Source organism: Drosophila erecta, unplaced genomic scaffold (assembly GCF_003286155.1).
Source record: "Drosophila erecta strain 14021-0224.00,06,07 unplaced genomic scaffold, DereRS2 tig00000000-arrow-pilon, whole genome shotgun sequence".
NCBI classification, from domain to species: domain Eukaryota; kingdom Metazoa; phylum Arthropoda; class Insecta; order Diptera; family Drosophilidae; genus Drosophila; species Drosophila erecta.
In genome coordinates, this window is record NW_020825194.1 from 14,937,407 (window position 1) to 14,953,853 (window position 16,447).

Genomic DNA, 16,447 nt, shown 5'->3' on the forward strand with positions numbered 1-16,447 from the left:
CGATTGAAATAAGTTGAGTTATGGAGCTTAGAACTTCAGCCTTGTGGCATTTCTTAATTTTTTTTGAATTTCTACAATATCACATCAAAAAAATGACAAAAAAATTTAAAAAAATAAAATTTTAAATTTGAATGCAGATTTTTAGAGAATTGCGCCAGAAACATTTAGAGGTATGCCACTTCAAAATCCGATTAAAATAAGTTGAGTTATGGAGCTTAGAACTTCAGCCTTGGAGCATTTCTTAATTTTTTTAAAATTTCTACATCACCTCAAAAAAATGACAAAAAAATAAATTCCTAAATTTGAATGCAGATTCTTAGAGAAATGACTTTTGTTTGGGCCATATTCTCCAATTAAATTACCTCCTAAAGCCCATAATCAATTCTGCTGTCTCTGGCTATCTCCCTCATTCAATCTTCCGATTCTTCGCTTTCTGCATACATTAGCGTATTCAATCGCCTTCTGGGCCATTGCTTTCCGATTGAAATCCGCCAAAATCTCTCTTGGCCCAGGCTATCACCATCGATTCTCGTTGCATCTATAAATAGGATCTTGTTGCACTGCCCGTATCCGTGGGATTCGCGACTGAGCCATGGGATTAACGACGTATTGCCTTCCATTGGCCGCAGACCAGAAATGCGAGAGGTGGCCAATGTCAATGCCATGGCCATGGGCGCATATGGCCAAATGCAAATGAAAATGCAAAACCGAAACCGAAACAGAATCGCAATCGGAAGCAAAGAGCCAAAAGCGATGGAGGAGAAGCACTACAAAATAATCCAATGGTCGCCGCGAGAGAAACTCTTCCCATTTCTTCCGGCCGCAAAGAGAGGTGCCAGGGCGATGATTAAATCAGTTAAGAGCCATTGGCCATAGCAGCCAAATTTCCTATACCCGGGGCCAAGTCCCCCTGGTCATCCCAACCCATCCCCTTCTCCCATCGCCGCCCAAATTCATTGGCGCCTTCCCCCTTCCCCTGCCGCCTTCCGCCGTTGGCTGTTGCGCATTTGTGTTTTGCTCGCAACGTTCATTTTGGCCTTCTTTTTCTGGCCAAATGATTTAATTTCATGCATTTCGCTTTGCGGCAATGGTGCTGCTTATTAGTTGCAATTTGCCAGCTCTGGCATAAGTTTACTCTAGCCAAAAGCAACAGCAAGCACCGCAAACTAAACCAAATAAATAAAATAATTGCCTTTCCGAGAAGTTGATAGAATGGGTAAAAATAAAGGAGGCGGCGGCGGTGGAGGAGGAGGAGGTGGAGGTGGTGGAGGCGGCGGCAATGTAAGCAATATTTGTGTTATGCAACTTGCGTACTAATTGTGAGTCTAACTACTTGTAATCCTCATCTTAGTGCCAGCTCATGCTCAATCCGCTCATGGTCCCAATAAACTTCTAAGTAGCAATTTAACAATATTTAACTTTATCCTTACATTTCCACAATTTTAAAATAATTTGTTGTCCAACTTTCAAAGCAAAAATGTCTGTGTTTCCTAACCATTTATAAAAGCAATGCCGAATTAAATAAAAGCTTTAGATGGACTTGAAAGTGCACTAGGATTATTAACTTTGAGATTAAACTTAACAATTTAGTGCTACCTATTTATATAAATACGTTGTTTTAGACCACAAATAAGTGGACAGAAGATAATTACAATATTATCATGCGGATAATAGCTTCTGCTGTACGTAATTAAAGAATCTCTGGCCCTTTGGAATAAGGGTCTCCCCATTGCAATCGTGGCACAACTAACCTTTTTCTCATTTACTGACTTCGCTGCGCAACCTTAAACAACCGTGGCTCGTTATTTGCTCGGTCCCAGCTCAAAGCGAAATCTTTCCGTGCTTCTTTGCCCACAGAAAAAGGGCGGCGGAGGTGGAGGCGGCGGCGGCGGCGGTGGAGGCTCCGGAAATAAAAACAAAGGCGGCGATGGAGGCGGCGGTGACAAAGGTGGAGCCAAGAAAGGACAGGACCAAAAGGCAGCCGCAGGCGGTGGCAAGAAGGGAGGCAAGAAATAGCAACCGTGGCAACATCAAAGCGCATTAAAAATTACAAATTTAGAGTTAAGTTGAAATTAAAAGTGATATCAGGGTGTATATTTCTATAATGTATGTGACTTTCTTACAATTACTGGGCGCTGCCCGCCTGTTCTACAAGTACTCGTATGTTTGGATATAGGTTAAACATTTTAAATGCTCGGCTGGCTTAACAATGCTGCTCGGCGCTCCGCGCTTCCATCCGCATTCCACTCGAATGCACTTCACAGGCCACTTGATTTGAATCCTCTAGCGGAACCACTCCTGGGACATCCCGAAGAAGGAAGACGCGCTGGATTTGGATTTGCTGCCGTCTCCCTTGCGGGCTCCATTGCCACCCGACTTCCTCGTTGGCGTCGTTGTCGCCGTCTATGGGTGAAAGCAGAGATAGAGGGATAAAGAGAAATGTTATTAATTAATTAGTACTATTAATTGGTAGTTTGTCTGATTAATCTGTTAATTTGCCGTTGGACTCTCAGATTTATCGCGAGCAACAAACAGCAACAAATGGAAAGCAGACATAATTAGAGAACGATTTATACCGCCGGAGATCGCAGCTAATTACAAAACATGCGAGTAACGGCCAAGTAGCCATGGCCATAAATTAACATTTGCCCAGCGATTTGATTTCAATAATTGCAGCGATTCATTAATTAGCATCTAAGGCACTCGTATACGCGCCCGTAATATATACATAATCATTCTGCCGATGTTCTGGCCATCCACTTGGAAATTTCGGGTTCGGTTTCAAGCGAAACTTTTGCCAACCACTTGCGGGCGAAGTGGGGAGGAGCGGTTAGCAAGGGGCGGCAGAAAGTTGCACCTAATTAAAATTTGTCTTGCGGCATTCTGGTTTATTTATTGCTGGATGGAGCAAATTAGTTTAATTAAACTGCTGCTGCTGCTAGAAGAGGTTTCCAAATTTGGAAATGAAGCACCTAATAAGAGCAATGGGGCTATTCTGCCCACTATTAATAAGTATTGGTTAAACAATCAATATCATGCAGCATGCAAACGATGATAACAAAGTATCAACAGTCAAATACCATTCCTACCCAACCAGAGCAAATGTTGAAATTATTGACTTAGGAATACAATCGATAGAAATCCTATGAAAGAAACATGGGAATGTAGCATTATGACTCGATAAACTCGGTAAAAGGTAAACTATACGTCTATTGGGGCTGTCGACATCATCCTTCAGCAAATCAATTTCGAATAATAAATGTAAAGCTTATAATAGGATTTGAAATCCAGAACAGGTGTTCAAATCGAATTGAAGACATACTCTTGAAGCCAACGCCGACAGCCCTGTATATCTTCACTATTTTTACTCACCTTCTCCACTGGCTCTAGTGCCAGAGATTTCCGCTCAGTGCTAGTAACTCTTCCGGCAGCTTGGGGCATCACAATGGGCAGCAAAGGGAACCACAGCGACGTAGATCCGGAGGAGCTCAGACACAGCACATTGGGATCTGACTCATGGGCCAAAGAACTGACAGCTGTGGCGGCCTGACTGGGAGCAGCTGACGAGGGTGTGAGCACTCCTAGTTCACCCTGCAGACGGCTTGCAGCTCGAGACACATGCGTGGTTATGTGCTCGGCAAACAGCTCGAAATCAAAGGGATCTATGCAATCGCGCAGTTGGTTCTGCTGGGCGTGGATCTGGTCGTAGAGAGTCCGATCCTCACGTGAAATGGCGAACACGCGCTCCAGGAACTTAAGATCAAAGTATAATTGCAGGGCAATATTCTGACTGGCTTTGGTGCAATCCGCATGGGCCAATCGTTCGTAGTGGCAAAGTAGTTTTCCTATGAGGCGCTGGATGAATGCTTGCAATACTTTGGGTGGCAGAGTTTGGGGAACAACCAAATTCAACGCCTGAATTAACTGATGAAGATACGTCTGCAGAGAAAGTCGCGGCTGACTGGGGATTCGAATGGTAGAGTGAACACTCTGCTCCTGGTCCTCGTCACGCTGTTCCAGTGTTAAGGTCTGCCAAAGCTACTCAAGAATTAAATTATGTTATATTAAATAAACAAGTTTTATTTGAATATAATTACCGCAAAATCGCTAAGAACCACTTCGTGATTAATGACCTTCGGCAGCTTCTCTTCGCAATTGTGGCCGGCCAACACATCGTCAACAATAAGCAGCCAAAAGGATAGCATCTCCTCTTCGATCAGGCCGCAAATGCGCTGCCAATGCTCGATTCCCATTCCCGCCGAATTGTCAGTCCACTGCCGCCAACTGGACTGTTGACAGAAGCACAGTTTTAAATTGGGGCACAGTTCCACCAAGGCGAGACTATTTCGCAAAGCTAGGAGCAAAGCAGGCCGTTCCCTTAGCTGTAGTCCTTTTAAGTTGGTCAAATACTCTGTCAACTGCTCCTCGGCCGTTTTGCGCAGGAACTCGATGAGTGAAACCTTGTCCTCAACTCTCGTCGTTGGTTCCTGTAACATCACATTTAGCTCCTGGACGATATCCGCCAGATGTGAGTCAAAACGTTTACACAGTTCTATTGTAGCGCCATCGTATCCCTTTGTCCTATTAGCCAGTCGCTTTGGTTGATCGCTGAGCGCTGCCGCTAAGCTTAAAGGTAAATCATCACTCTGCTCTCGCCAAATTTGCTGAGGCGGTTGCGACTGTCCGGATTCGATAAGCAGGAGTACCTGTTCGTAGGTCTGCTTCATAGCGGACGCCCAGCTGCTGCGGATTATCTCTCGCACTCTGGCGTTGATCAACGGCACGTACTTTCGGGCGTAGAAGTCCAACTGGCTATGCTTTAGATGCAGTTGCATTTCTAGGCGAACAAAGTCCGGTCGACCATTAGTCCTGGCCGCTGATTTAATATCCTGAATCGTCTGCATGTTGCTAACTAGTGCAAAGACTTGCTGCAAGTGTGCCGCTGCCAAAGCATTCATTTTATCTAGCCATTGTTGGAGTGAAGAACCCATCTGCTCAGGTGCTAGCTGAGGGACCTCAAATTGTGGCTTAAAACAGGCGATGATATCGGGTAAAAGATGAACGAGCTGGCGCTCGCTACTCTCCATTCGGTTGATGCTGGGTGGACACGTAGAAGAGGCGCATTCCTCCAGGCGCCTAAAGAGAAGGCTGTCACCTGTAGGAGAGAGAATACCGATTCAATAATAATATTCATGACTCCTCCGCAAGTAACTAGTTTCAAAGGAAGTGCATCTTGAGTATCCCACTTCGATCAGTACTTGTTTGCTTATCTACAAATGGCAAGTTACCCAAAAGACACTTGTCCAGCAGGTCCACGGTGCTGTTAAGCACGTTTAGGCTAGCCAGGATTCGATCCTTGACGCGACGTGACTCCGATGGTCCGCTTTGCAGGCAGTTCAGAAAAGCTGAAGAGCGCAGGTTCAAGAAGGATTTCAGGACAGCACTGAGATCACTTTTGTCTAGCAAGAGAAGGCTCTGCAGGCAGTCAACAGCCATTTCGGGTAGGAGTTCCTCTCTCTCCAGTGCGGTCAGTATGGCTTGTTTGATGGTCACGTGGAAGGGACGCAGGATTTCCCATTGCTTTCGCGCAACCGGAAGTTTCTGCATCAGGGCACTCTGGCCATCCAGTTGCAAGCCCGTACTTATGTGCCGACTGAAGATGAACAGCTCGGTGGCGGCGTAGAAGCGATCGTTGTCCAAGTGCGTCCAGATAAGTTCCGGCAGGGCAGTGAGCAACTTGATCTGAGCCATGGTACCGTAATAGGTCTGCAGCTTCTTTCCGGCGTTCCTCTCCTGCAGTGCGGCATCTTTAGCGCTTGCATTGGCAGTAGACTGAAAGCCCAGGAGCTGCTGCTCGTTCAGACTGCGGCAATTGGCCTGCACGTGCTGCACTTGCTCCATAAGTGTGCCGGCTGACGTTTGCATTGCCGCAATGGTGTCTGCCGCCTGCAGAAGATCGCGGTACCGCTCCCTTCAACATTTAAAATGTTTATGGCCGCAGATCTGGATGTGCCACATCACTTACCCGACATGGGTGCGCAGCTCCTCGCGCTTGTTCTCCACCACCGACTGGATCTTTTTGTGCACCGCGTCTATCTCGGACACGCTGTGCTGCTCAAACAGCGTGTCCACGTTTAGATTTAACAAATTGGCCGTCATTTAGCCGTAAAAATTAATTTTATTTAAATTGACGAAACAATAACAACGGAGCAGCTGTAATTAAATCGGTTTATTTATCGATGATTGGCAACATCGATATTTTCTCTCATGTTGCCGGTCTATGTCCATTCAAATTATGTTAGTTTACATTTCACTGTTGGTAGGAATGTTAAAATACTGTTGAGTGCGAACCGGTACTTAATTCCTAAGCGGTAAAAATTAATCAAATAACGATTTTTTGAATTCAAGTTTTATTCGTTTGAATCTACTTTATTAAATGCTTTTCTCTGGCATATTTAAACTAATTTACACATACATATGTATAACAAGGGTAAATGTAAGAATTCTGATTTGTTTGGCAGCAGTAATCAAGAAAAACCATCAAATGCTTCACTCCCTTCCCAATTCCCGGAGTACTGCGTTGGCGATCACAATTCTTTGGATTTCGGAAGTTCCCTCGTAAATCTCTGTGACACGAGCGTTGCGGTAATAAAGCTCTGCAGGCAGATCGATGGTGTACCCCATCCCGCCCAGGACCTGGATGCACTGGTGGGCACAATAGGTGGCTGCCTCGGAGGCAAGAAGCTTGGCCATCGCTGCCTCCTTTGTGATGGGCAGCCCATTATCCTTCAGCCAAGCGGCACGCCAGGTAAGCAGCCTCGAGGTCTCCACCCGCGTGGCCATGTCGGCCAGCTTCTGCTGGATGAGCTGCATCCGTGCCAGCTGCTTCCCGAAGGCCACCCTCTTCTGCGAGTAGTCCACGGCCAATTCCAGGGCAGCTTGTGCGATGCCTGTGGCCTGGGCGGCTATACCGATCCGTCCACAGTCCAAGGACTGCATGGCGATCTTGAAGCCATCCCCGGGAGCTCCAAGGACCCGGGAACGCGGCACCTGCACGTCCTCCAGCACTAGTTGGCAAGTCGAAGTGGCTCTCATGCCCATTTTGCTTTCCTTCTTGGCTATGGTTAATCCTGGAACGTCCTTGGGCGTGAGAAAGGCGGTGATTCCCTTGTGTTTCAGGCTCTTGTCCACCGTGGCGAAGACGATTCCCCCGCTGGCCTCTTTGGAGTTGGAGATCCACGCTTTAGTGCCGTTTATTTGGTAGCTGTCCCCTTGCAACTTGGCCGTGGTGCTGGCAGCTCCTGCATCCGATCCGTTTCCGGGCTCCGATAATGCGTAGAAGGCGATGTGGTCACCCTGGGTGTACGGCAGCAGGAACTCCTGCTTCTGCTGCTCGGTTCCATGCTGCTGCACTGCACCCAGGTACAGGTTATTCACGCCCATCACAATGGATACGGCGGCATCACCTCGAGCCACCTCCTCCATGCCAATCGCGTAGGCCTGGTAATCCAGTCCGGAACCGCCTTTAAAATTAATATTTAATATTAAGCTTTTGCTTGGAGCATTTCAACTTGGATACATTTTGTATTTGGATAGTGGTATGATCTATTTATAAGGCTTCATCAGCTACTCTACTTTGTTAAGTAAATATTTTTAATATTTAAAGTAGGTATTAATATTTAAATAAGTACTCACCATACTCCTCTCGTACCGCCACCGACATAAGACCGAGTTCTCCCAACCGCCGAACCTGTTCCGCCGGATAAAGCTCCTCCCGGTCATGGTGGCGCGCTTTGGGAGCCAGCTCCGCATTGGCGAACTCCCGGCAAGTCTTCTGGAGAATCTGGTGGGTCTCGGAGAGCGCGGCCAGGCAGGCGATTCCCCGGTTTCCGCCTCCAGTCCCCCACACACCCCATGCGCCGCTCGAGCGTTGACCTGCGAAGACGGAGGCGGCAATCGATCATCCAGACAGCTGTGATCACCCAGTTCCTCACCCAACGTCCGCGCCACTCTGATCAGCTGCTGCATTCCGTCGCCAACTGATCCCAAGCCCGTAGTGCCGATTGCGATTGCGATCGAGGTAGTGAAAGCTTTTTCGCATTCGTCGACGAGCCGATCGAAATACAACCGAGGAAAACAGCTTTTATACACAGCTTTTGGAGGCGAAATCCATGGGAGGAGATTGTAAGGGTGTAAGGGGCTCCATTTATTATTTTAAATTGTTATTGATAGAAAATATGAGTTACATATTGTTGAAGTAGTTTGATCATTGTAATTTATAAGCTGTTTTAACATACCTTAAAGTTAGATTTTGAAAAGTGTATTTTTAATTACTAGACCCCCACTGCGCACGCCACTGTTGCTCGTATACAGTGCCCTAACTATACATGTACGTATGTGTAGGACTACCTACCAAAATCAAAGGTATTTTGTTTTGGAGCTAACTTTGTTAAATTACCAAGTTCCTGTGTTAAAGATCAGCTAAAATAAAAGAAAAGGAAACCGGTTCAATGTATTTTGATAGAGAAGAATCCATCAAGAACCCCGTTGATACCCTACACCGGCTGAATACAAAAGTAGGCAGTGCTAATTTCGGACACACGCCCACTTTCGTTGAAAGGTACAAGGGTGCACTTTTACCTATATAAAACACAGGTTCGATTTACATTTTCTTCACTTTACATAATACAAAGTAAGAGTGGACTTTGAGAATTCGCAGGGACACATGTGAAACTGTTTTATTAAATGTTTAACACATGTAACGAATGAAAATCCTGCGGGTGTAACAAATGAAACGGTCGCAGATCTCTGGAGATCATATTTAAAAAAAAGTCGTTCTACCTTTTTTTTATTTATTATCTCGCTCATATTAAAAATGTGATTTTCTGGAAGGTCTGAGATTTTACTTGGAATTACGATTTCTTATACAAGCATCATTTTGCATCAAATGCTAGCGCCATCTAGGTCAAGTAAGCTGAACTAAACGTTTTACATTAGCGAGGTAGTTCGCGGTCAGTCCGTGTAAAAAGTATTGTCGAGCGCTGTTATTTATTATTTGATTTATACCAATTCTAGGAAGAATTTGTACTTTATACATATATACATATTTTCTGGAAGGTCTGAGATTTTCCTTGGCATTACGATTTCTTATACAAGCATCATTTTGCATCAACTGCTAGCGCCATCTAGGTCAAGTAAGCTGAACTAAACGTTTTACATTAGCGAGGTAGTTCGCGGTCAGTCCGTGTAAAAAGTATTGTCGAGCGCTGTTATTTATTATTTGATTTATACCAATTCTAGGAAGAATTTGTACTTTATACATATATACATATTTTCTGGAAGGTCTGAGATTTTCCTTGGCATTACGATTTCTTATACAAGCATCATTTTGCATCAACTGCTAGCGCCATCTAGGTCAAGTAAGCTGAACTAAACGTTTTACATTAGCGAGGTAGTTCGCGGTCAGTCCGTGTAAAAAGTATTGTCGAGCGCTGTTATTTATTATTTGATTTATGACCAATTCTAGGAAGAATTTGTACTTTATACATATATACATAAAATATTCATTATTTTCACAATTCCTATTATTTTATTCTGGTTCACTCTCACCGTAGTAGCCCGTATAAAAAGGCATCATATTTTTCTCAGCTAAAACCGTTGACTGTTCAAAATTGTAGAAATTTGCATCATACTTCTAAAAAATAAAGATGAATTACCTGATTCAGCGTGGCAAGATGCGCCAACAGGCGATTAATGTGCCCGAGGGTCTGCCGGAACTCCTATCAGATGTTACACGGGAGGTGTTGAGATGTCAGCCGAAGAAGGAGTGCCTCTGCCAGTTCATCATCGACTATCTGCATTCGGTGATCGTGACGAGGGAGAAGGCTATGGGTAAGTAATCCTGGGATGCAGGATGTAGAAAGTACTCAGATTTTAATTTCGTGTACCTTTTTGTTGTTTTGTTTTTAGTGGCCAAGACCATTTTGGACCGTTCTCTCCGCCAGGTGGACAGCATAATATCGGACCTCTGTATCTGCGATCTCTCCAAGGAAAAGTCCGAGTTGATGGGCCAGGTTATAGAGGACTGTTTCCGCAACTTCCTCGAGAAACGGCGCTGCGAGATGCGGCGTGGCAAGCAGGCGATTAACTTCGAGGATGTGGACATCCTGGAGGAGCTGCTGGAGAAGTGCAAGCTCACCGACGAGGAGCTGGTAATGTCACGGCCGGCCATCGAGAGTGCCTACAAGCGCTTTGTGGAAGCCTACATGTCCGCTGAACGTGGAGCCGATGGAACGGAGCTGCTGTATCAGTACTTCCGGGACAGGGAGCTCAAGCGCATCAATGAGGCCATGCGCAACCAGGCAGCCATCACGATCCAGTCGGCCTGGCGGGGCTACTGGGTGCGCCTCCAGTTCCCGCAAGAAGTTTGCGTCTGCGTCTGTGCAGCGGTAAGTGCATCTACCTTCCATAGACTGTCCCTCCGGCTGGTTATGACTTAAATCCAACAGGAAAAAGAGGACAATGGGGAGGAACGGCGCAGGGAGCAGGCAGCGTACGTTCTTCAGAGATTCTTCCGCAAGGTCATGTTGGTATGTAACAAAAGCTGGAAGAGTACGCCCTCTTCTCTATCTTGCTGAGTTTATAAACATATAACCAAATCTCCAGCGCGTTGCTACCAAGCCAATCGTGGACCCCTGTGCGGAGCCAACGGATGCGACCGAACTGGAGGCAAGCTCTTCCCCGGATACAGGAAAGGATGCATATGATGACGTAACTCTAACGACAGCACCGACAACTGCTGCGATAACTGCCGGTCCAACACCACCGGCAACTGCTCCCGTAACTGCTCCCGGAACTGCTCCCGGAACTGTGCCGCCATCTGCCCCGGGCACTGCTCCGGCCACGGCCATCACTTCGGTCACCAATTTAGCAGAGCCAGCAGCTCAGCCAGCAGCTGAGGCTGAGGAAGCTCAGCCAGCGGGAGAAGCTCCTGCGGCAGAGACGGCTGCGGAGGAAGCAGCACCTGCCGCAGCCGAGGAGGCTGCCCCGCCGCCCCCAGAAGAAGCTCCACCAGAAGCTGCCGGAGAGCCGGCACCGCCTCCACCAGAAGAAGCGGCGCCACCACCGCCCGCTGAGGAGCCCGCTCCCGCAGAGGAGGCTGCTCCGCCCGCAGAGGAAGCTCCCGCAGAAGAGGCAGCCGAGTAGACGAAACCATGCTGTCTTTATTAGTTTTGCCTTAGTTGTTAAATTTATGTTATCTGCAAGTGAATAAACTGATCGTCAAGAGGTGGAATCCTCTTCCGATTCAGGATTCCATTTGGCTTCCTATCCAGTTACTGAAGGTGGACACCCTGGTGTAGACATCCGGAGAGATGTAGAGACCACACACCACCAAGCCGTAGGACACAATGCCCACTTGCTGTAATCCATTTTTCGATTGCATTACGAGAGGACCGCCAGAGTCGCCCTGGAAATGGGATTATGGACCTCTTCTGTATTCTACATCTTCTGTATCTTCCAACTCACCGAACAGGCTCCCCTAAAAGGACCCCTGGCGCAGATCTCCGTGTCCGTAACGCTTTCCATGCCCGCATTTCGGCACTCAGTGTTCGAGATCGTGTGGTAACTCATACGCTGCAGAACGTTGGGATAGTTCACATCGTCAAAGAAGGGGAAGGGCACTGGTAAGCGGAGGCCCCATCCCGTCAGGGTCACTGGAACTCCACCGCCGACGAAGTCTTTGCCCTGAGATCGATAGTCAATTGCACTGATGGTGGAGTTGTTCAGTTTCAGCGGAGGTTTGATGGACAGCACGGCAAGGTCGCTGGTAACCAGTTCCTGATAGTTGGGATGGATACTGTAGGATAGCACCTGGGAGCGAGAACCCTTCTCGCTCAGACCTCGAATCCCGGCCACCACTGACATGCGACTGGCATTGAGACCCTTACAACAGTGAGCTGCAGTGAGGATGCGATTGTGGGCGATGATGGATCCGCCGCAAAAGTGCATCTGACCACCGCGGGTTCTGTACTGCAGGGAAACCTGGTAGGGCACATGTTCTCCTGGTGGGACATCAGCGCCTCCAACAATGCGATGAGGAGTATACCCACTGGGTTGACGAGCTGGTGCATAACGAGTATATTTTTTTGTTACAAGGGGACTCTGCATTACTAATTCTGAAATACTGAAACTCACAATTCAGTCTTCCGAAGACTCCTCCCACTGCTATTACCCCGATCAGCAGTAGTTCAGTTAGAGCCATCGTTGTTTGGCTAATGCCACTGGCTTTGCATCTGCCACACTTCTTAAATAGGAGCTTAGCCCCCATTGGAAATGTAATTTGCATAAGTATCGCGAGCTATCTGGGTCACTTTGGCTACTTGGTTATGCCATTATATTTGATCTTGAAATTGAAATTATAATGAGAGCTTCTGCTGGTAACGCAACCCAGTTACCTGCTTTGCAAATATCTAATTGCTATTTTTACGGCCAAAGATAGTGTCATTTTGGACTGACTAATTAGTAAAGTACACCTATATATAGTTTGGTAGGGGTTTTTAGAATATATTTGAATAAATCGAGACTGATATTCCGATATTAATTAGACAATTTCTGTCTGATGTCCATTTAAGCCATTCTTTCCTTAATCCAACCGTCAAACATGGACACTCTGGTATAGACATCCGGATGGTTCGAGGCGCAGAAAGCAGTTCCATAGGAGACCACGCCCACCTGCTTATAGGACTCAGCGCTCTTCATCACCAAGGGACCGCCAGAATCGCCCTTTATAAAATAGCATTTGAAAATGAGCTGGAATTATTCAGCTATTCACTTGAATACACTACTCACGTTACAGGCTCCCTTGCCAAACCTCTCCAAGGCGCAGATCTCGGTGTCGGTCAGCTGGGTCATTGTCTCCTTGCACTTGGAATTGCTCAAAGTCTTGTAGCTGAGTTTCTGGAGTACAGTGGGATATTTGGCGAAAGGACCTGTGCCAAAGTGGAAGACAGAACCCCATCCGGTGAGGAGCACCTCCTGATCGCCACCTACAGTGTCCGATCCACTGACGTCAATGGTGGACACTCGCTTCTCGTCCAGCTCAAAGGGCGGATCGATCTTGAGGATGGCAATGTCGCTAGTCACTAGCTCCTGGTAGTTCTCGTTCATCTCGTAGGACAGCACCTGAGATCGGAAGCCGGAGCTATCGTTGAGATCCCTAATTCCGGCCACAACGCTAATCCGACTGGCATTCTGACCATTGACGCAGTGGGCAGCGGTAAGGACGCGGTTTGGGGCAATCAGGGATCCACCACAGAAGTGTCGCATCTTTCCACTGCGGGAAAGAAACTGCATGGACACCTGGTAGGGAACATATTCATCCTCGGGCACATCGTAGCCGCCAACCACTCGCTCCTGGGAATTAGTGTCTGCCTCCTCGAAATACTTGTCCACTGGGAGAGTCGTGAAATAATGCAATCAATACTCCTTGGTTCAGTTATAAATTTCACTTACAATCGATGGCATTGCCCATGGGCTGTCCGTTTAACCCATCCAAAGCCAACAAAGCTGTAAGAACTAGCACAAAATAAGTTACTCCGTTCATGGTAAGACTGGGCCTGAAACTAGCAGTGCATCCGAGGTTTATATAGTCATGCCAGAGTCCCAATTAATTGGGGCTTTTCGTTCTGCGCGATTCATTTGAATTTTATCAAGTGCAGCTGTGGGCGGTCGTCCCACCTCATGTAATGGGTTACAAGGTCGCTGGGCAGCGATAGCAATGGCTTAGGCGATAGGAGCCGACAGTTGGTAGGGGGAGCCAACTGGGACTGGTTGTGGTGTAAGCCAACTAAGATTTATTTCAGTTCGACGGTAACTTGAACAGGTTGTATAGCTACTTCCCTAATCACAGTTTAGGTGCCCGCTTTTTCTTGAGCTCATGCATCATCTACAGATCTGTGGTGATGTGTGAGCTTCCTCGATTCCCAGGAATAACACCTACGCAAAGTTGCGACAGAGTCACTAAGAGAATCAGCATCAGAATAAGAGGCAGTCTACTAACCAAGACCTCCTCCTTTCAGACCGATCTGCCTGCGAGTTTTAATCAGCGAATAATTTAAATATTCCGATTAAACAAGCCCCTGCCACGGCAGCGGACATTTCTTTTAATTCATTGTGCGGACATGGAGACCAGGACCAGGAGACCTGCCGCTGGCAATCAGCACCTTGGACACCTCGGGCACCTCGGCACCTCGGGCATCTCGGAGGCAGTTGCAGTTGAGTTTCGAATGCAGACAGCAGCTCCGGGCCATCCACATGTTCGATGCAAATCAGGCTCCATTGCCGCCTCGGGTTCTGCCTCAATTGCAATGCCTCTGTCATGGGCGGGCCAGGGAAGCGCTATCTGGGCCACATTCGGAGTCAGATGTGTCAGTTCCGGGCCTGATTGCACCCGGCTAATGAATCATTTCGGCTGTAGCTGCATTGGACGGAGGAGTTGAGTTGCCTCAACTGTGTGTGGCGCACAGGCGCGAATTAATTATGCACACCTCTCGGTTTCGTGGCCACTCCTTCTCCCGCTGCTCCTCCACTTGCATCCTGGCTGCTGCTGAGGTCTTGATCTTTGGACTTCTGTGTTAATTGTCCTGGGCCGCGATGCAGCGCCACGAAGCTGCGAGCCAGCGAGCCAGCGAACCGATTTGAACCCGAAATGGCTTTATTATATCGCCAGGGAGCGGGACTCCGTCCACAGGATGTGTCTGGGATCTGAATCCGACTCTGGCGCCTGTCGTGTTGCCTTCTGCCTCCTGCCTCCAATTGTTAATTGGACCACCCTGTCACGGCTTGACTTATCTGCAGACTTTATGCTTAATTCCCGCCTCTAATTTGCATGTGGGCTTGCTGCGTCCTCACGCAACTTGAGGTTGACGGGTTAATCCTGGTGTTAACTCATTAGGTTTTGTTCTAGCGGGCAAAATGTAATCAAGAAAAACACACACCGAGAAGTTTGTTAAACATTTTTATTGAATCGAGAAAAAGTAGGTAGAATGTATTGCTAATTTGAATTTAACGCCAGAAATGTAAATTCATTGGGTATCTAATTGTGTTCTTTTAGTATTAGGTATCAACAGGAAGGGAAAGTTGTATAAATGTATAAATTGAAACACATCTTATCACTTTGCATTGCAGGCTGCTGAACATATTCCAGTTTGCACAACCAGTCGTCACAAAAAGCCGCCTTAATGATGAAGGCAAAAATCGCAGACGATACTCAAAATTCCCACTAATAAAGTGCACTTTAATCATTTCATCATCAGCAGTGTTCCCGAGACCATATCCTCCTTTTGAAGGGCTGGCGGATCGGTTCGGTGTTAACAAGATAAGCATCCTGCCTGTCGGCTCCGACGGGACGCCATCATTATTATGACATTTTGCTTGATTGCCTGCCCCGCTGGAGAGCCCTGCTTCTGGGCCATGTTCGCCAGTTGGCCAGCCAACTTCTGTAGAATTGTGCGTGTGGCCCAGAAGAACTGGCCACATCCTATATGGGCATTCATTCCCCGAGCAATTTTTATGGGCTTTTTGTTTTCGGGACTTGTGTTCTTGTTTGTCTGTTTGCCGCCAACGTCTTCAGCTTGATTTATTGACCGAGTTCATAAAGCGGAGCCGCTGGTTTTATGATCTGTCCGGAGTGGGAGAAGTGGCATTTTATATGTGTACGTATACGTATCAGGCTTAAAATACAGTAGCAGCTCGGGAAGAGTATAACTAGCCATGTTGATTTTAGGGTCAATCAAAAACAGGTTGGCAAAACTTTCCTCTGCATCGCCTCGTATGCAAATGATTATGACTGATGCCCATATAAACGAACGGGATCAGCCTTGTTAGCCGAATGAGTTTTCCGCCTCGCAGGCAATTAATTTTCGCACTCGACTGCAAGTGGAAAATTAATTGCGTGTTTTGCATAATCAGTAAATTGGTCGTTTATTTTAGTACTTAATTTGCCCAGTATCGCACCACAAGGAGCACCTCGGTCTCCCGGCGAATCACCCACCCCATCCCACTCCACTCCACTCCACTCCACTCCACTCCACTCCACTAGTATTATAAATTATGACTCTGGACCCCTACACATGCAGCGATCTGGCATTGGCTCTGCGCCGCAGCATTGGCAAATTAAACAGATTCTTATTTGCAAATCAGATAAGAGATCATGCCACGGAACAGCGGCCAGATACGAATTCGCATTCGCATTCGCCCGGATAAACAGATACTGATACGGTACGCGGCTAGAGCAGCCTTAATATTTATCGGTCGCGTGAGCGTGTTACCTAATTGATGACAACAGGTAGGCGCTTCTGTCAAGCCCAGTTTTATGAAGGCATCGGAGGATCGCATTCCGGCCAGCTTATGATAACCAGGCACGCAAGGCGACAACTGGGCATCACGG

At 47.1% G+C, this 16,447-nt stretch overlaps 6 protein-coding genes across 6 annotated transcripts; 2 read left to right on the plus strand and 4 right to left on the minus strand.

Annotated features, from left to right (window-relative positions):
• Window positions 1–327: 327 nt before the first annotated feature.
• LOC6554099 (conserved oligomeric Golgi complex subunit 1) lies at window positions 328–6,248 on the minus strand. Its single transcript, XM_001980420.3, has 5 exons — window positions 6,026–6,248; window positions 5,289–5,971; window positions 4,098–5,155; window positions 3,373–4,038; window positions 328–2,403 (listed from the first exon to the last, which is right to left on the minus strand). The coding sequence occupies exons 1-5, from the start codon at window positions 6,157–6,159 to the stop codon at window positions 2,284–2,286; spliced, it is 2,661 nt and encodes an 886-aa protein (XP_001980456.1). The 5' UTR covers window positions 6,160–6,248; the 3' UTR covers window positions 328–2,283.
• Window positions 887–2,093, plus strand: LOC6554100 (putative glycine-rich cell wall structural protein 1). The gene is made up of 2 exons (XM_001980421.3): window positions 887–1,281; window positions 1,858–2,093. Exons 1-2 carry the CDS (start codon window positions 1,213–1,215, stop codon window positions 2,014–2,016), a joined length of 228 nt encoding a protein of 75 aa, XP_001980457.1. The 5' UTR covers window positions 887–1,212; the 3' UTR covers window positions 2,017–2,093.
• Window positions 6,249–6,402: 154 nt separating the features above from the next.
• Window positions 6,403–8,080, minus strand: LOC6554098 (short-chain specific acyl-CoA dehydrogenase, mitochondrial). Its single transcript, XM_001980419.3, has 3 exons — window positions 7,995–8,080; window positions 7,696–7,935; window positions 6,403–7,523 (listed from the first exon to the last, which is right to left on the minus strand). Exons 1-3 carry the CDS (start codon window positions 8,026–8,028, stop codon window positions 6,550–6,552), a joined length of 1,248 nt encoding a protein of 415 aa, XP_001980455.1. The 5' UTR covers window positions 8,029–8,080; the 3' UTR covers window positions 6,403–6,549.
• A 1,554-nt stretch (window positions 8,081–9,634) lies between these two features.
• LOC6554097 (eukaryotic translation initiation factor 3 subunit A) lies at window positions 9,635–11,316 on the plus strand. Its single transcript, XM_001980418.3, has 4 exons — window positions 9,635–9,891; window positions 9,970–10,448; window positions 10,509–10,589; window positions 10,666–11,316. The coding sequence occupies exons 1-4, from the start codon at window positions 9,708–9,710 to the stop codon at window positions 11,203–11,205; spliced, it is 1,284 nt and encodes a 427-aa protein (XP_001980454.1). The 5' UTR covers window positions 9,635–9,707; the 3' UTR covers window positions 11,206–11,316.
• Window positions 11,235–12,270, minus strand: LOC6554096 (chymotrypsin-1). The gene is made up of 3 exons (XM_001980417.2): window positions 12,196–12,270; window positions 11,527–12,122; window positions 11,235–11,467 (listed from the first exon to the last, which is right to left on the minus strand). The coding sequence occupies exons 1-3, from the start codon at window positions 12,260–12,262 to the stop codon at window positions 11,306–11,308; spliced, it is 825 nt and encodes a 274-aa protein (XP_001980453.1). The 5' UTR covers window positions 12,263–12,270; the 3' UTR covers window positions 11,235–11,305.
• A 281-nt stretch (window positions 12,271–12,551) lies between these two features.
• LOC6554095 (chymotrypsin-1) lies at window positions 12,552–13,612 on the minus strand. Its single transcript, XM_001980416.3, has 3 exons — window positions 13,513–13,612; window positions 12,850–13,451; window positions 12,552–12,783 (listed from the first exon to the last, which is right to left on the minus strand). The coding sequence occupies exons 1-3, from the start codon at window positions 13,601–13,603 to the stop codon at window positions 12,628–12,630; spliced, it is 849 nt and encodes a 282-aa protein (XP_001980452.1). The 5' UTR covers window positions 13,604–13,612; the 3' UTR covers window positions 12,552–12,627.
• Between the last annotated feature and the right edge of the window lie 2,835 nt (window positions 13,613–16,447).